Source organism: Lissotriton vulgaris, chromosome 1_1 (genome assembly GCF_964263255.1).
Source record: "Lissotriton vulgaris chromosome 1_1, aLisVul1.2, whole genome shotgun sequence".
NCBI classification, from domain to species: domain Eukaryota; kingdom Metazoa; phylum Chordata; class Amphibia; order Caudata; family Salamandridae; genus Lissotriton; species Lissotriton vulgaris.
The window spans coordinates 1,615,152,989-1,615,172,442 of record NC_141685.1 but is presented as its reverse complement, the minus strand read 5'-3'; the positions used below and the strand labels follow the sequence as shown (position 1 = coordinate 1,615,172,442).

Below are 19,454 nucleotides of genomic sequence, written 5' to 3'. Positions count from 1 at the left end.
AGTCCACGTTTCTGTCAAAAACAGAGCATCAAGTCCCAAGTCCTCTAGCAGACTTGATACCTCAACAGAGTGTTTAACCAGGGACCTGCTATTGATCAAACCCCCCAGAAGGATCTTTCCAGCCTTTCTCCCACAGGCCCGAGCTGAAGTTGCTGTACATTCTATCTTACCAAGCTTTATCAGTTGATCTCTGTCATAGGTTATACGTCCATTGGTACTATCAAGATGGGCAGCATTGCCGGTGCCGGACGCCTCTGGGGCGCGGACGGGCGCAGACGGGCTTTGATCTGGCGCGCGCTGTGCGCTTGCATCTTCCCGCTTATAAATGATGTCCTGGAGGAGCTGGCAGACAGCTAGAGCGATACTCAAAATGGCGCCCGCAGATGTCAGGAAGCCCGACCCTCCCTCACACAAGATGGCGCCCACAAGAGTACTAGCCACGCCAAAGCGTCGGGTGATGAAATAAGTAAGTTTTTTAAAGTGCGAGTATGCGGATTACTATGTAGTAATGTTGTAGCATCAATCAGGGTTTATTAGCAAAATAAAATAACAATTTTCAAAACGAATAGCGAACGCAGCGATTAAAAAGGGTGGAGATCCCTATAAGGTGCTCTGAACGTCCTAATAGCCGTGCAGTTCTGCAGTCTGTCTGGCACTGGTCTAGAATGGTTCCCTGTCTTTGATTCAGATGATATTTACCACAGATTGTGACAAGGGGTGTCTGAGATGTAGCACCCAAAATCTGAGCACAATCATGCTTGAAGACCTTGCAACTAGCAGTTATCAGCCTTTGGGTGTAGCACCTGAGAGGGGCGAAGGGACAGGCCCTGCCTGGAAGATTCCATCTGCACAACAAAGGGGACCACTGTCTCCCTCACCCCACCACCCTCTACCAAGTCAAGTGATGGGGCTCAGGAAGATTAAGTTAGCAGGCCTCCACAACAAAGTTCACTGCAGCATGACTGGAGCAGCCCGGGCTTTATCGTCCCACATCATACTGTTTTATACGAAACCTAAAGCTCAGAAGTGCAAGCAATACACTTTGCCAGTCTAGGTAGGTTGTCTCTCAGCCTCCATCTTGTGTCTAGATTTCTCAGGGGTGATTCAAAACGGATTTCAGGCCTCACAGGCACACACTTGCATTCAACATGGAGTTTCACTACTAGCGACCATATATATTCCTCATGCACACATATTAACTTATTGATGTCAGTACAGGATCTGGGCACATCATCCTAGTGGAAATGTACCCGAGTGAAGCCGATAGGGACATCCCCATTCAAGAACAGGAAAAGGGCTTGTCCTTTGGTACAGGTCAGCTGAACGGCATCCTTCCGCCACCACTTATCTCATAGCAATCTGAGCAAAGCATGCTTGGTGAGCCCCTCCAGTGCACAGAGCCATACCCTGGTTCTCAGAACCTTTCACACCGTCCAGGCCTCGGCATGTGAGCATGATCACCGTTTGCACAGGGCACTGAGAAATCAGGATACCACTGAAAACTATAAATGAGTGCCTCGGGTGTATATCTGTAAAACCATGCCGGGGTAATTCCCATCCCAAAGCCCTGCACTGACAGCAATAGCCATCTTGGGACAGGAGGAGAAAGAATGCACTTAGTGGTTTTACCTGCCCGTGTTGTAATGGCACGTGCTGTTTTGCCAACATATCCTCGTTCACAAGGACATTTCGAGGAATGAGTTGCTGTGCAGGGATCTCAGTTACTTGAATCTCGCTCATCCACGTATTTTGTGGATAATTGCCTGCTGTTAACTGAATTATGTCATGGGTGATTTTATTAAGTGAGCTAAGTAGTAAATATCATCATTCAGGAACAAATTACTTTACAGTGGACCTAAGCATAAACGCTATAAATCAGATACATATCATGAACTGTGTCTGTTTCGACCAATTATGTTTGAATATCTTTTTATGAGGTCTTTTATAAATATGTATGTGCAATAAATACAAAAATGATCACAACATTAACAATTTACTTTCAATTAATTCCTCTATAGGTGTCACACAATAGAGTTGACAATCGCAATTCAGTTTCTTTGCATCAAAATATTCAAAAGACAAACATTCGATTGTTCAGATTCTTAATTCATACAAATGTCATTTCATAAGGTACAATTTTTGGCATGGCTAGGAAATTCAATCCTACGCGCGTTTCGGCTGGGTGCCTTCATCAGGAAGCCATGTTTTTGCGAAAAAATGTGACCTTGTTGATAATCCTAGCGAGTCTGCAATGAATCATCAAAGAGAGCCCTTTTTGATGTCTGTTCGATTCTGTATTATTCAGACGCCATCAAGGCGAGATGTAAATTGCTGATATTCCAATCTACCGTCGCTCTCGCTAAGCCGACCAGAAAGGTTGTAATTATGAATGCTCCAGTATACTGTATGTCAATCCCGAATGCGAAAGTATATTTTTCTTCTATTCAACCAGGGGATTCTAAGCGAACGAGTGAAGCTAAAATAAGACGTTTAAATGGATTGTTGTCGTCTTCTGGCGTGTTTGAGCGCCCTCGAGGCTTATATGCGGCGGAAACTATATAGTAGCGAGTCCACCATTAGAGAGGGGGGAGAGAAGTGCTCCGTAGCGAAAAAGTTGCCACAATATTATTGTAAGATAACAGCAATAAAGTAGGTACTAGAAAGCCACCTAAATTATGTAAATGATGGATATTGTATTTAGGTAGCTAAATGATGGATAAATATTTATATGTGTCTGGATATCATATATTAAAGAAGTCTTTTTTCCATCCCTGACGAAGGTAGATATTCAAACGTGGGGATTTCGACTTACCTTGGCCAGTTGTTTACCCAGAGAAGCTCTTCAATATTATGGTATATTTTCCATTAGTGTGGTGTGTGGCTGGCCTTCTTTGAGGACTGCTAGCTCTCAGTAGTGTACCACGAAGTTGCATTTGATATTTTTTTGTTACTGTTTTATTTATTTGTTTTGTGCATGTCTTTCACAGCGGCGGCGGCACTTCAGCATGGCTGTGGTGGGACAGCACATCTTTGCCATCGGCGGCTGGTACCTGGACGTGCTCCTGGCCCCGGACTCCAGCACGCGCCTCTACAGCGCGGTGGAGCGCTACGACCCCTGGACAGATTCGTGGTCCTTCGTGGCCTCCCTGCCTCTCACTGACTTCTCCTTCTCGGTGTCCCTGTCCCATGACCTCCCGCTCTGCACTGCGAGCTCCCACTACATTTACGTCCTGGGGAGTGTGCAGAGGACCGGGGAGAAGCTCGTGCTGCAGTACGACACGCTGACAGGTGAGCTGAGGGGCAAAGGAACTGTTGTAGGCAACCACGCACTATTGAAGCAGGGGGGTGTAATGATACGTTTGTTCTCCAGCCTCATCGGCTGCCGCGTTCTCAAGCTTATCCAGGCACCAATTGGATATAATGGTACATGCAGTGGAGACAGCATCCCTTATACCGCAGAGTATGGAACCGGGGTGAACCCGCCCCCCCATCCCGCATGACTAAGCAATAAACAGATCCCACCCATGAAGAGTACTGTAGGAGCCCTCACACTTCTGTGCCCCCCTCCAACACAAATATAAGACACTTAAAAACCTTGATGTGCAGTTTGCTGACTCCGGGGCATGGTAGACTGAGCCACCAAGCCTTGAAAACCGACTTTGTGGGGTAGGGCACACTTTTATTATATATATACATACCTGGAAAACCTCAGTCTTTAGCAAAAATGTTTGGAAAATTGTGCTGCAAAGTGATTGTCTGGCTACATTTAACAATAGTTGGTGCTCCCATTTCTCTACTCTGGCCCAGAATGAGGTCGAGCTGTCTAGCGGCGCTCACCCGTGCTGTAGGGCCTGGTAGGGCCTGGTATCCAGTGGTGCTCACCCATGCTGTGGCACCTGATATCTAGCGGTGCTCATCCGTGCTTTCGGCCCTGGTATCTAGCGGCGCTCACCTGTGCTGTGGGGCTTGGTATCTAGTGGCGCTCACCCATGCTGTGGGGCCTGGTATCTAACGTTGCTCACCTCTGCTGTGGGACCTCATATCTAGTGGCGCTCACCTGTGCTGTGGGGCCTGGTATCTAGCGGCGCTCACCTGTGCTGTGGGGCCTGGTATCTAGCAGCGCTCACCCGTGCTGTGGGGCCTGGTATCTAGAGGTGCTCATCCGTGCTGTGGGGCCTGGTATCTAGCGGCGCTCACCCATGCTGTGGGGTCTGGTATCTAGCAGTGCTCACCTGTGCTGTTGAGCCTGGTATCTAGCGGTGCTCACCTGTGCTGTCGAGCCTGGTATCTAGCGGCGCTCTCCCGTGCTGTGGGGCCTGGTATCTTGCGGTGCTCACCTGTGCTGTGGAGCCTGGCATCTAGCGGTGCTCACCTGTGCTGGGGAGCTTGGTATCTAGTGGCACTCATCCGTGCTGTGGAGCCTGGTATCTAGCGGCGCTCACCCGTGCTGTGGAGCCTGGTATATAGCGGCGCTCACCCATGCTGTTGAGCCTGGTATCTAGCTGCGCTCACCCATGCTGTGGGGCCTGGTAACTAGCGGCGCTCACATGTGCTGTGGAGCCTGGTATCTAGCGGCGCTCACCCGTGCTGTGGCGCTTGGTATCTAGCAGTGCTCACCTGTGCTGTGGAGCCTGGTATCTAGCGGCGCTCACCTGTGCTGTGGGGCCAGGTATCTAGCGGTGCTCACCCGTGCTGTTGCGCCTGGGATCTAGTGGTGCTCACCTGTGCTGTGGAGCCTGGTATCTAGTGGCCTCACCCGTGCTGTTGAGCGTGGTATCTAGCAGCGGTCACCTGTTCTGTCAAGCCTCCCCTTCCGCTCGGATCGGAGCTTTGGGTACCGACGGACAGAGCGGGGCCTCAATTTCCCGAGCAGTTGCCGGACGAGGTGAGGTCTTCACCCACACAAAGCTGGGAAGAAGATTATTCCTGTGATCAGTGGACACTGGGGTTCCAAGTTTTGAGGGGCAGATATGACTCTCTTAAGTATATTACATTACATTGATACAACTTATTCCCTTTTACATGTGTATACAACTACCACACTGTTTTGCAGTAGCTTATTATGTTTTTTAAGGTCCTGATGAAAGCTGGAGCAATACTCCTTCTAGCTGAAACTAGTCGACCACTCTGTACAGCGCCATAATGTAGTCTTACTCACCCACTACTAGGCGTGTTTTTAATCTTGACACCTAGACTTATTTCAGTAAGCGGTTCCTTTAATCTAGGTAGCCAATTTTAGCAATCACACTTTTCAACAGCACTGCACTCTTTTCCACATTATTTCTTGAGCACTATTGTGGCTGAATTTGCCGCTCTCCATATATGCACCGCCACTTGAAGGTTGAGGCGGTGTTTGGAGCAACTACTTATTCCCATATGATGATATGCCGCCAAATGGGTGGTCTGATGGGATTTTTTCAGCCCAGCAGGACTCAATACACTGTTTCACATTTGTGTCCTTGTGATTCCCTCTCACCATTGTAGTCAGTACACCACCCTTGACCTGGTCTTCTCTGTTTGTTTTTTCACGTTATTGTAAGGGGCATGATTAGACAGGTCGTTAAACTATTTCCCCTCCTGACCCTCCGCACATTTGTATTTTCAGTATCTAGCAGCGGTCACCTGCTCTGTCGAGCCTGGTATCTAGCGGCACTCACCCATGCTGTGGGGCCTGGTATCTAGCGGAGCTCACTGGTGCTGTGGAGCCTGGTATCTAACGTCGCTCAACTGTGCTGTGGGACCTCATATCTAGTGGCGCTCACCTGTGCTGGGGGGCCTGGTATCTAGCGGCGCTCACCTGTGCTGTGGGGCTTGGTATCTAGCGGCGCTCACCTGTGCTCTGGGGCCTGGTATCTAGCAGCGCTCACCCGTGCTGTGGGGCCTGGTATCTAGCGGTGCTCATCCGTGCTGTGGGGTCTGGTATCTAGTGGTGCTCACCTGTGCTGTGGAGCCTGGTATCTAGCAGTGCTCACCTGTGCTGTGGAGCCTGGTATCTAGTGGCCTCACCCGTGCAGTTGAGCGTGGTATCTAGCAGCGGTCACCTGTTCTGTCAAGCCTGGTATCTAGAGGTGCTCACCCATGCTGTGGGGCCTGGTATCTAGCGGAGCTCACTGGTGCTGTTGAGCCTGGTATCTAGCGGCGCTCACCTGTGCTGTGGAGCCTGGTAACTAGCGGCGCTCACCCGTGCTGTGGAGCCTAGTATCTAGCGGCGCTCACCCGTGCTGTGGCGCCTGGTATCTAGCGGAGCTCACTGGTGCTGTTGAGCCTGGTATCTAGCGGCGCTCACCCGTGCTGTGGCGCCTGGTATCTAGCGGTGCTCACCTGTGCTGTGGAGCCTGATATCTAGCGGCGCTCTCCCATGCTGTGGCGCCTGGTATCTAGCGGAGCTCACCTGTGCTGTTGAGCCTGGTATCTAGCAGCGCTCACCTGTGCTGTGGAGCCTGGTATCTAGCGGGGCTCACCCCTGCTGTGGCGCCTGGTATCTAGCGGTGCTCACCTGTGCTGTGGAGCCTGGTATCTAGCGGCGCTCACCCATGCTGTGGCGCCTGGTATCTAGAGGCGCTCACCTGTGCTGTGGAGCCTGGTATCTAGCGGCGCTCACCTGTGCTGTGGAGCCTGGTATCTAGCGGCGCACACCTTTGATGTGGAGCCTGGTATCTAGTGGCGGTAACCTGTGCTGTGGGGCGTGGTATCTCGCGGCGCTCACCTGTGCTGTCGAGCCTGGTATCTAGCGGTGCTCACCTGTGCTGTGGAGCCTGGTATATAGCGGCGTTCACCCGTGCTGTGCCACCTGGTATCTTCGCGTGCTCACCTGTGCTGTGGAGCCTGGTATCTAGCGGCGCTCACCCGTGCTGTGGCGCCTGGTAACTAAACTTTTTCAAGAGTTGCTCGTAGCACCGATCTCACCCATGTAAAGAGGAGACTGAGCATGCCTGAGTTGTGGCCTTCACTCACACCTTCAGTAGTATATGCAATGCGACCGACCCTAGGGCAAGTCAGACTTTGATTATTGTTATGGTCACCTTGTGTTCTGATCGTATACCCTTGGGCTTTATCCTGATACTCTATGTACCCCTTTATTTTTTCTGACTCTAGAACCCCTGTACCTAACCAATTTTCAATTTCAAAAGTGCTTTATTCGAGTATTACTCATAAAAGCAGACATACAAACATGTAATAAGAAAGTCAATTAAATTACAGAAGTCATTTTAGACATAAGCACATATCACATTATAAACAGTTATTTCTCAACATAATCACAGGTGTAAAGTTCATTACTGTTAAAAATTCAGTTAAAAACGATTACAGTAATATTGTTCTAAAAATCATTAAAATTTCGTTCCGAATGACACATAAGATGAACCGTTACAGAGAATAGACAATAGCCTAGCAGTCTCTGAACAACTTAGGCAGAGAGTAGTTACCCTACTAGCAATCTCTGCCTTATTACCCACGCCCACCCCAAGTACTTTGCAGTGGCAATTGTGATCCAAGTCAAAGAAGTAGATCTAACAATACGCAACGCTACCATGCTACTTTTTGTACCTAGGTTCCTGCACATAGGTGCCAGCCAGGCTCGCCTGGGAGCAGAATATACTTGGCAGGAGAACAAAAAGTGTCCAAGGGTTTCGTTTCCTTCCCCACAAGCTGGACAAGTAGCTGAACCTCCTGCTTTCCACTTAGATGTTAAGTTGCGGAGAGGGAGGGAACCAACCCTTAGCTGGAAAAGCAGTTTCCTGTCCATGGGGTTGAATATGTAATCCCAATACAATTCATATATAGGATACAGTTTAACTTCTAGAAAACTGGTGGTCATGGACCCGCTGTTCATACTGACCAAACTCCTATTAGCAACCCGTTCCCAAAAGATGTTTTTTAAGGTTGACTTAGTGGGAAATGATGCCCCAGCAGGATCGGACCATAATGCATTTAGACCTAGTTCAAATAGTGCAAGTTTTAGTGATTTGAACCATCTGATTTTATTGAAGCGGTCAGCTTTAATGACATCAATGAACCCATCCGCGTAGTGGGAGAGCTCAGGCGTGGTCCAAAGCCTACGCCAGTATAGAATCGGTCGTAGTTTGGCCATTTCCGAGATTTCTCTCCTGCCAAGCTCATATCTCAGGGGCAATAACGGACTACTCTGTGGGGTACCTGTGAGTGTCCTAAAGAATTTATTCTCTGATGTTTGGAGTTCCTGCAGATTTTCATGCCCCCACAGCTCAGCCCCATACAAAGCTGACCCAATTGCTTTTGCCTCGTATATGATATGGGGTGGTTTAATCGGTTTGGTCAGCGATTTCCTATGTTCCTTTATGATGGTACCAGCTAATTGCTTGTGCCTTAATGTAGCAATATTAAGATGTTGGTGCCACCTGTTGTCGTTAGAGATAAGGATCCCCAGGTAAGTAAATGATTTTACAACCTCAAGAATGCGTCCACTCATGGAGATTTTGGGTTTAAAATTTCTATGCGGATTAAAAGCCATGAGTTTTGTTTTAGAAGCATTAACCTCCAAACCGTGATCCCCACAGAACTCGTCGAATATTGCCAATGCTTTTTGCAAACCACTTGGGGTTTTAGATAAAATTAACGTGTCATCGGCGAACATTAAAATAGGAACTTTTACACCTGCGAGAGAGGGAGCATCCACTACCTGAGATTGCATACGGGGAACGATGCCATTAATAAAAAGGGTGAACAAAGTTGGGGCCATTGAGCACCCTTGCCGAACCCCGCGCTCAACAGGAAATTCGGCAGTATCATTACCGTGCCCACCCCATTGGATTTTGGCATAAGTTCCTTCGTGCAACCTCATGATCAAGGACAACAAGACCCCTGGGACCCCTAGAGCCGCAAGCACGTCCCACAGTTTTGCCCGTGGTACCAGGTCGAAGGCAGCCCGCAGATCGACAAATGCCGCATAAAGGCTGCCTCCACCTAGCACCACGGTCCTCCACTGGATCAGTTGAAAGCGAAAGACTTGATCCACAGTGCTGGTTGCCCTGCGGAACCCAGCCTGGAAGGGAGATAAAATATTGTGATCCTCCGCCCAATCCAGCAATCTGTTGACAATTACTCGCCCCACAATTTTTTGGACAGTATCAATTAGACTGATTGGGCGGTAGTTGCTAGGCTGGGCACAATCTCCCTTCTTGTATACCGGAATGATTACAGCACCCCGCCATGATACCGGGATATCTGCACCTCTGGCAATGTGGTTTATTAGCAGATAGATGTATTTACACCACCTTCCAGTGTCATTTAGAAAAACGTCCGCTGGAACCCCATCAATGCCAGGAGCTCGGCCACTATGAACAGTTTTAAGGGCAGTCAGTATTTCACTCTGCGTGAAAACGTTATCTTCTGCCAATAAAAGAGTTGGGCAACTACTATTTACAGTCTGATCCCTAGTTGCATACTGTTCACTAAAAAATTTGACCCAGGCATCCTGTGGGACGTTGGTGGTACTTGCCTCTTCAATCCTTTCTTGACCCCATTTAACAATGTGCCAAAATATCTAGAGTCTTTTCGATCACTTGCACATTTCAGCTTGTTCCAATGGGCTTCGTCCCAATCTTTTTTCGCTTTGACAATACAGGTTTTATAGTGTTTCCTAGCAGATCTAATAGTCCCCACATTTTTACTCTTGATTGCGGCTCCCAGAGAGGTTCGTGCCACCTTACAGTCATGATTATACCATTTAGCAGCTCTATAAGCATATACCCTCTTTCTATTTACAGGTTTTAAGAAATAACATTTGATTTCATTAAAAAGAATCTCATGAACCCTAGTAGTATTATCTTGGCTCGGGGAATATCCAGCCACACACTCTAGGGCCATAATAGCCTTATCTGTCGCCGCTCCTATTTTTTCTAAAGCCAGCTGGTCAGACCTGACACTTGTCCACCTCAGCCTGCGCATGTCGTTTGTTGGTACAATCAACGGGGGTAAAGGTACCTCACAGGGACTAGGAGCAATATCATCAGACAACCACCATTTGTGAAAAACACATAAAGGGTTATGATCGCTCTCAAGCCTTTCCATTACAACCATATCGCTAACAAATGACCACAGAGACATACTACAGATGACATAATCAATGCGACTTTTGTTTCTCCCGTTGTTAAAAGTCATAGCTGGTACTCTATCTGACTTTGTCCGACCGTTCAGAGCTCTTAACCCTTGTTCGAGGCACATTGCATTTAGACCTAAAATATCCTCAGTCCAGCGAGTTACTGGAGTAGTGTCTAGTGCGGGAATATCCCATTGCTTATCTTCCTCTGCACCCAAGAAAACCTCGCCAGTATCTAGAGGTTCAAACGTGCGATTTAAGTCACCTGCAATAATTATGTTCTTCCTAGAAGAGTGTGTCTCTAATAGATTATACAAGGTCAGGAGAACCTCTGATTTTCCTGCACTTCCACCTCTAGCATATATATTATAGATATCGATGGAAATGGATGAAACACTCGTAAGTCTAATGAGCTGGATATCTTTTTGATGGAGCTCCACATTTTCCACTACGACCTTTAGGGACTGACGGACCCATATGGTGAGGCCCCCCATCGGGCGGCCTTTAGGGCCCTTAGAGGCCGGGACAAAGAAATTTAAGTACCCCAGAGCGAAAACAGGATCACAGGCCCATGTCTCTTGGAAAATACAAACATCGTACTGGCTAACAAACCCAAACCAGTCTCCGCAATCCAGTTTGGAACATAGCCCAGCCACATTCCAGGAGAGTAAATTCCCAGTAACCTTTGCTGTGATTGGTTTAGAGCTGGGAACAGACCCGTTCAACATAGCGTCATCAGTACCATTATAATTTACATTTACATTAGTAGGTCCTACTATGACCACAGGGCTGTGAATCTCATTTTGAGCACCTATTAAATGACTGGGCTCCCCAGTAGTACATGCGTCAAGGTTAATTTGCAACAAAGACATGGGGTTGAATGGTTGTCAATCACAGGCGTCTAAGTTTGAAAGGGCAGAGAATCTGTTTTCCAAGCCTAGTCCCCACTCAGTAAAACCAATATCCTTGCTGCCCCTTTTGGCCACAACGTTCCATTTTGTTCTTAAGGTACTTGAATTTGGGCCTCTACCTTTCCGAGGATATAAAAAGTCCAAAGTCAATGGAACAATTGAAGTGGATCTTCGCTGAGGAGGTAAGATGTTAGGCAAGATGTTTGGCAAAACCTCAGGGTCTGAAAAGTTGAGGACAACGCAATCCCCCTTGAACCTTTTTACCCTGCTACCAATCCACTCCACCCTTCTGGCATTCACAAGTTCTTCAGATAATTGCTGCTTTCCCCAAGGAGAAATTACCATATTATTAGCGAGCCATGATAAAGATTTATTTAATAAGGATGAAGTTGATTCAACCTCGCCAGATGCCAGTGGAGGGACATTTGCAAGTACGAGAACTAGTGGCAAAGCTTCCACTACAAGCTCGAAAGACCCTTTACCAGTGTTTGAATCACCAATTGGAGGAACGGGGGGAACAACACCAGAGGCACCACCAGGTGGATTAATTAGTGGTACTGTTAGAGGATTTGGTGCAATAATAGGAGTGGGTCCACTAACTTCACATGAATGTATTTTACTTACTAATGGCTCTACACTGGACACAATGACTTCAGGGAGGTTTCCTACCTCCCCCAGAGTTTTTTCTAGTAAACCTTCCAGTTTGCTGACCTCAGCAGTTAGTTTGTCTATTTTACTAACCAGGGGTTTAACTATACCTTTAATTTTTGTGTCCATCATGCTCCATAGTTTATTGAATTGAGCATTGGAGAGGGTCACATAAGCTTCCCCAGTCAGGTCATCCTCCTCATCTTCAAGTGTTTTCCTTGGTGGTGTTGCAACTTTGTTTCTAGCAGACCTTAGACCCCCCCGTTTTTGTATAACCTTTCTTTTGCCCCCAGTAACCCTCGGGGCTGGAACAGGGACGGCAGTAGGGATAGAGGACTCATTATTAGTAGATATCACAGCCACCACTTCGCTGTCACTATTGTCTTCGGTAGTAGCAACTATGCCACTAGGCTGGATGGTAAGTGTGTCGTGGAGAGAGTCATGTACCACACCAGAAATGGTGCTATTTAGTAGTGCAAAAGAATCCTCTGTCTCTTTATCGGCCAGAGGAGATTGGTTAGATGAGTCTAATCCCAGTGACGATCTCCTGTCGCTATTTATTTTTGCCACGACTTGAACAAGATAGTTCCCCATGGTGTTGTTGACTGGGGTTTGCTTTTTCCCAGGCATAATTGAGATGGACAATGCACTCGGAGCAAAGTGGTCACTCACAGGATTCAACAGTAATTGTAATTACCTGCTGCAGAGTAGACCAAGAAGGGCTGTATCCAAGAGTGTGCAAAGGAATTATCAAGCAGAGTCCCTGACCCAACCCAACCTAGTCCGACCTCGGACGGCCTCAGACGGCCCGCCCTTTGTCCGGGCGTCGTCCGGGCGTCCCGCTCGCGTCCCGCGATGCGGAGGGCGCCGCCAATTTAAAGCGCCTCCGGGCGCGGTGACCCCAGTGATGTCTTCCGGGTCGCAGGGCAGGCTGGGAGGTGTAGTTTCCCTCCGCTCGGCGGCCGCGAGGTAAACTACAGCAGCGGCAGGAGGGAAACCAACTCGTAGGCAGAGCATTACTGAGGTTTGGCAAGTCCGGCGTGGCAGGTAAATTCTCCCCAGTACGTTAGAAGCACAGCACCCGCTCCACCGAGGGCGCCGCCAATTTAAAGCGCCTCCGGGCGCGGTGACCCCAGTGATGTCTTCCGGGTCGCAGGGCAGGCTGGGAGGTGTAGTTTCCCTCCGCTCGGCGGCCGCGAGGTAAACTACAGCGGCGGCGGGAGGGAAACCTACTCGTAGGCAGAGCGTTACTGAGGTTTGGCAAGTCCGGCGTGGCAGGTAAATTCTCCCCAGTACGTTAGAAGCAGAGCACCCGCTCCACCGAGGGCGCCGCCAATTTAAAGCGCCTCCGGGCGCGGTGACCCCAGTGATGTCTTCCGGGTCGCAGGGCAGGCTGGGAGGTGTAGTTTCCCTCTGCTCGGCGGCCGCGAGGTAAACTACAGCGGCGGCGGGAGGGAAACCAACTCGTAGGCAGAGCGTTACTGAGGTTTGGCAAGTCCGGCGTGGCAGGTAAATTCTCCCCAGTACGTTAGAAGCAGAGTAAGGGGCATGATTAGACAGGTCGTTAAACTATTTCCCCTCCTGACCCTCCGCGCATTTGTATTTTCAGTATCTAGCAGCGGTCACCTGCTCTGTCGAGCCTGGTATCTAGCGGCGCTCACCCGTGCTGTGGGGCCTGGTATCTAGCGGAGCTCACTGGTGCTGTGGAGCCTGGTATCTAACGTCGCTCACCTGTGCTGTGGGACCTCATATCTAGTGGCGCTCACCTGTCCTGGGGGGCCTGGTATCTAGCGGCGCTCACCTGTGCTGTGGGGCTTGGTATCTAGCGGCGCTCACCTGTGCTGTGGGGCCTGGTATCTAGCAGCGCTCACCCGTGCTGTGGGGCCTGGTATCTAGCGGTGCTCATCCGTGCTGTGGGGTCTGGTATCTAGCGGTGCTCACCTGTGCTGTGGAGCCTGGTATCTAGCGGTGCTCACCTGTGCTGTGGAGCCTGGTATCTAGTGGCCTCACCCGTGCTGTTGAGCGTGGTATCTAGCAGCGGTCACCTGTTCTGTCAAGCCTGGTATCTAGCGGTGCTCACCTATGCTGTGGGGCCTGGTATCTAGCGGAGCTCACTGGTGCTGTGGAGCCTGGTATCTAGCGGTGCTCACCTGTGCTGTGGAGCCTGGTATTTAGCGGCGCTCACCCATGCTGTGGCGCCTGGTATCTAGCGGCGCTCACCCGTGCTGTGGCGCCTGGTATCTAGCGGAGCTCACTGGTGCTGTTGAGCCTGGTATCTAGCGGCGCTCACCCGTGCTGTGGCGCCTGGTATCTAGAGGCGCTCACCTGTGCTGTGGCACCTGGTATCTAGCGGAGCTCACCTGTGCTGTGGAGCCTGGTATCTAGCGGCGCTCACCTGTGCTGTGGAGCCTGGTATCTAGCGGCGCTCACCTGTGATGTGGAGCCTGGTATCTAGTGGCGGTCACCCATGCTGTGGGGCGTGGTATCTCGCGGCGCTCACCTGTGCTGTCGAGCCTGGTATCTAGCGGTGCTCACCTGTGCTGTGGAGCCTGGTATCTAGCGGCGCTCACCCGTGCTGTGCCACCTGGTATCTTCACGTGCTCACCTGTGCTGTGGAGCCTGGTATCTAGCGGCGCTCACCCCTGCTGTGGCGCCTGGTATCTAAACTTTTTCAAGAGTTGCTCGTAGCACCGATCTCACCCCTGTATAGTGGAGACTGAGCATGCCTGAGTTGTGGCCTTCACTCACACCTTCAGTAGTATATGCAATGCGACCGACCCTAGGGCAAGTCAGACTTTGATTATTGTTATGGTCACCTTGTGTTCTGATCGTATACCCTTGGGCTTTATCCTGATACTCTATGTACCCCTTTATTTTTTCTGACTCTAGAACCCCTGTACCTAACCTTGCCTAGTGTGTTGTGTGTTACGATCATAAAATCTTTGTGCTTCGTTCCTCTGCCCTGTATATGGAATGTTGTGCTGTCCTGTGTTTTAATATGTTCTTTTAATCCTCTGGCAATGATTTGTACTGTTTCACTTATTTTGTGCTCCAGAATCTGGTTGTGTTTCTTCCTCTCATTCCTATGGTCTCCGAGTCTCTATATATTAATCAATATCCTTTGTCTTGCTCTGCTTTGTTTTCTGAACTGGTGCCTCCACTGAGAACTTTATCCTCTGTTAATGGGGGCCCTGTAGATACCCAGTGCTTCATTCTGGCTTGCTTTATATCATCAGGTATTATTCTTACCTTGACCTGAACCTAAACTACATTCAGGTCTCTGGAGGATCCTGATATTGTGTTCAGGCTCCAGAACCAATGCGCTCTATCCTAGAACCTGATGGTTGCTTTTATTCTAGAACAAAGTGCTTCATCAGCCTTCTTAGTATTGATCTGTGACTCTAGAGCTCCTGATCTGTGCTCAGTTTTCATGTGTGTCCTGCCATTTTGCTCTGATTCCAGAAACCCCACTGTAAATTATGCTGGTATCATTGCGTTTTCTTTACTCTAAAGCATAACCTGTCTTCAGGTTTTTGTGTAATTTATTTAGTAATCTATTACTTTTTGGCCTGCAGTAAGTTGTTCTAATGCCGTACAATGCAGCGAACTCCCTTGTTTTTTTTTATAGCGCGATTTCTTTGAATCCTGTTGAGAAACCAGTGGGAGAGCTGAGGCTCCCCCACTCTCAAGCGCATAACTGAGGCTGCAGTTCATAGAATGACCACAGGAGGGCCCAATAACTCCATCTATTGGCGCCAATACTTTTTTAGGTCGAGCCTAGGCAGCGCACATGCATTGCCTCTCGATATGCTGTATCTAATCAGTGAGCATTCACCACGCCCATCACTTTTCATTCATTCCTTGGTCTGCCTTTCAAAATTCCTTTGGTTTCTTTGGTAAATACTTTACATTTGTCCTGGATACTGAAACTGTTACATGGGTCAGTTTACTTCTGGCTATTTAGTCAGTTGCAGCGCATAACTTTTTTTTTTTACCTTAGCTCTCAGTGCTTTCCCCCTACCACCTCCCTGCGTTTCCTGCTCACGCTGATGCCCGTCACTGCTCGCAATTCAGTTAATCTATATGTGTGGCGTGGTTACCCCACCTCCTCCCACCCATCATTATATTTGTTTTTCATATGTTTGTGCTGTGATTTAGTATGTTTAAAATGTACTTTAACTGTTTGTCTTGTGTTTTCAGTCGCTACAAAAAAATGTTGCTAGTGTTCTTTCCCCTCCCACCTTCCACTTATCTCATACATGCCAACATTTTAGGACAGGGAGGTGGGAGACTTAAAATAAAAAATCAGGAGGATGAAAATGCCCCATTGACTTCTATTGTAGAAAATGCTATTTCAGACGGGAGACAGCTTAAATAAAGCCATTTTTTGCTTGAAAAATCGGTAGTCTCCCACCTGAATTAGGTCTATTGGCATGTATGTTATCTGTGTTGCTGTCCGCCGTCGCTTCTGTGCTGCTTGCTCTGTGATTTAGGATTGTTTTAATTTATTTTAATTGTTTTGCTCTTAACGCTTCCTTTCTGCTCCCACCCAGCACTTTTTTCTCTTGCTGCCCCTCCCCACACCCCTCCCCACTGTCTACACTCGTTTAAAAAGTAGGCCCTTACAGCGGCCTCCATTTTCCACTGTTCTCTGCATCTATCACCAAGGCAGGGAGACAAAAGCAAGTCCTGCACTTTCACTTGGTCCTGTAAATAAAGATAGTAGAGGGTTGCATGTGGAATTGATGGCACTGATTGTGAAGTGTCTTGTGGGAGGAAGCACAAAATGGTAGCAAAGAGCACCCCAGTCTCCCCACTATGAACTGCCTGCTGTTTGATCGAAGGACAAAGAATGGGTAGCGACATCCAGTGCTCTGTTCCTGCCCTCTATGTTTCGTTTCATTTTAAACCACCGCTCTGCAACATTCTGGGCCTTTCACACTCCAATAAATAAATAAAACCAGCAGAGCCCCCGCTCACCACCAGAAGTCTGCCAATGGCTGCAGTGACCTCAACCCTGGTTTCCAGGCTCGGGTACACAATACTGTGAAATTCATGCTTGTTTAGGAGTAGGCAGTAGTCTGGTAAACAAGTCAATTTATAAGAAAATAACCAAGACTACTGGCTTTACCAACCCATGGTTGTAGTTTATATCCTGAAAAACAAATTCAGTATAGTTCACAATATGAAAAGAATTCTGATGCTCAATACCATAAATGTTTTGTCTTGCTGGATTAGAGCCATCCTGCGCTCCCTTTAATAAGACTGAAGGGGGCGGTTCTAAGGGGTCTGCTGTGATTGAGTTTAACCTGAGGAGGAAGCTACACGGATGTGGAAAGCCATGTGCCCTAGAGGGTGAGTGCCTTTCCTGCAAGTCTGACTTCAGCTCGGAGTGGGGGTATCCACACAACAGGACAACATGTGCAAGCCTCGCAGACCGCAAGGCTTTTGTTTTCCTTCTCCAATTTTGCAGCATCACAGATCTAAGCAAGCCCATTTTCTAGGAAGCTTCTGTGCCCTTGGCATCCTGGTGCCCTGCGCAGCGCCACACGCCGGCTCCGCCAGTATGTCTCGTAGAGAGCCGGGTGACCAAACAACGCACAATGTCCCCTTCCCTTTCTCTAGCTCTTCATCCCCAGCATCATGTCTCATAGCATGTCTCTGCTGTAGTCGTTCAACGCGTCTCTCCTGTGCACCCCAAGCACTATATTTCCAAGGTGTCCCGCCTCTTGTCATAACTATGAACGCCCCTTAAGATTACCTCCTTTCTTACAGCAAAATACTCTGATTTGTTTGTGGTTTTAGATTGAAAGGCCACGGGCTGCTACTTGAATCACATTTTGAAAATGAGGTTAGGTCTCGTTTAACCTAACAAATTGGCCTCTATTTCTTATAACCCTCAGGAACAGTTTTCACAGCTTTAAAATATATTGTATCTGATTTCTCTTTGTATTTTCTTATTTAAAGCAGTTAAAAATCTATATTTTAAAAAGGAGAAAATCTCAACTTTTGCTCAGTTTTGCAATATTTGTTGGTGCCTACCCTACCCCTGTCACTCTGCGATTAACCACACCATATATGTATGTGCTGCATGGCTCAACACTTATATGGTCCCAAAGGAGAGACCTATTGGCTTTAAGGTTACTAGTCTTTCTCAATTGCAGATATTTATTTGGCATAAACATGAATAGCTTATTCATCTTTTTCATCCCTCGAATTTTTCAAAACTGAATCCTGATTTCCTTGGGAACGGTGCAGGTCAGTCAAGTCTATGTACTATGGAGAAGGCAGCTTGAAGGCCACAAAAGCTGAATAACCGGCCTGGCTGGCATTGTGGTGTAGTGCAGCATGGCAAGTCAGTGTTGCAGGGACGGCCGGCATGGTCGCAGGTGGGGGCAGCGTTGTGATTGGTCTTAGCACCGTGACACAGTGCTCAGCCAGAGACCGGTGTGGTGGGCATGTTCCCCATGCAGGCCGTAATGTAGCCTGCATGGAGAACAAGGAAGTGTGCATGACTGTTTTGGGCAGCCCGAGAGGGCCGACCAAAGTCATTGCGCACAGTAGTGTTCTACCAGCTCCGCCTGCCCCCACACGCACTGCTGCATTAGGAGGAAAAAATAAAATCATATAACATTCCGTTATTATAATTTTCTTTTTTCTTTTCTTTGTTGCTCCTGGCAGTGGGGAAACGCTTCTTCGCCTTAGCAGAGAAGCCGCCACTGCAGTATTGTCCTTTCCAAAAAGATTAGCTTTCTTCCTAATGGTGTGTGATCTCAAGTCGCACTCAAGCATTTTTGGATTTAGATAGATTCCATGTAGTAGCTTCTTTGGGAATATTTGAAAGGAAAAAGTACTGTGTTGTAAATTTGGACACTGACTGACTTCTTCCCTCCTCAGTCACGCATTTTTCCAGTTTAAAGCACTCTTAGCATCTGGTTCCTCTTGTTGCTTTTTGCTACGCCGTATTAGTACATTCTCAGTTTTTTGTAACTTCTATCAGGGAAACAGCTTCAAAATGGCTGCAGACATGAAACAGGTCATGAAATATCGTTCACAGTTTCAGTGAACTTGAAGCTTTAAATGTGACATTGACTGAAACGAGACTGATCACCCTTAGAGGGGACAAGCTTGCATTTCTCCTTTTCACGGCTACCGGAATGCTGTGCTGAACTGATGCCCTGAAAAGTCAGTTATCAGCAGGGCTTTAAGTGGGCCGGGTCTCATCGGGTCTAAGCACCTGCAGTTTTTTTGAGGAGACCTTCGAAACAGGTCTCTATCGGGTTCTGTTTTGTGCCCTGGCACAGGCGGTCTGTTTTTTTCAAGCGCTATAGGGGAAGGGAAATCCTTTAACCCGTTGTGTGCTGCCATCGGCCGTTGGCCGTCGCGAGCACTACCTTCATAGTGCTGCGCACGGCCAATGCGGCCCCGCCCGTGCAAGGAAATGACCACACCGCGGCGGAATTACCGCACCGCGGCGGAATTACCGCCGCCGTTAATGGGTTAAAGAGAGTCATTTTCTCTCTGGATTTCTCTTCTCTTTTCGGAACTCAGGATCAGCAAAATTGTTGTGGTGTCACCAGGGCTTTATGTGGAAGATTTTTCACTATTATATACAAGCCACAGTTGCTGCTTATTTATCTTATGCAACTAACAACCATTGACAAAGCCAATAGTCTTTACTTGTTGTAGGTATGATGTTACTTGTAGTATCATATATCTGGATGCTAACAGAACAACTCGCAAAATACCAGTCGGGCGGCACACTATGCTAAGCACAAACTTTTAGCTTACCTGTTTTTAAGCCACGCCCTTAATTACGA

General features: G+C 48.2%; 1 protein-coding gene across 1 annotated transcript in view; it reads left to right on the top strand.

Annotated features, from left to right (window-relative positions):
- The window catches only part of LOC147750903 (kelch repeat and BTB domain-containing protein 13-like), a 67,106-nt gene that overhangs the window by 25,138 nt on the left and 22,514 nt on the right, over nucleotides 1–19,454 (top strand). The window contains exon 3 of the mRNA XM_086918785.1: nucleotides 2,988–3,288. Coding sequence (XP_086774911.1) covers nucleotides 2,988–3,288 — 301 coding nt within the window. The remainder of the gene's footprint in view (nucleotides 1–2,987; nucleotides 3,289–19,454) is intronic.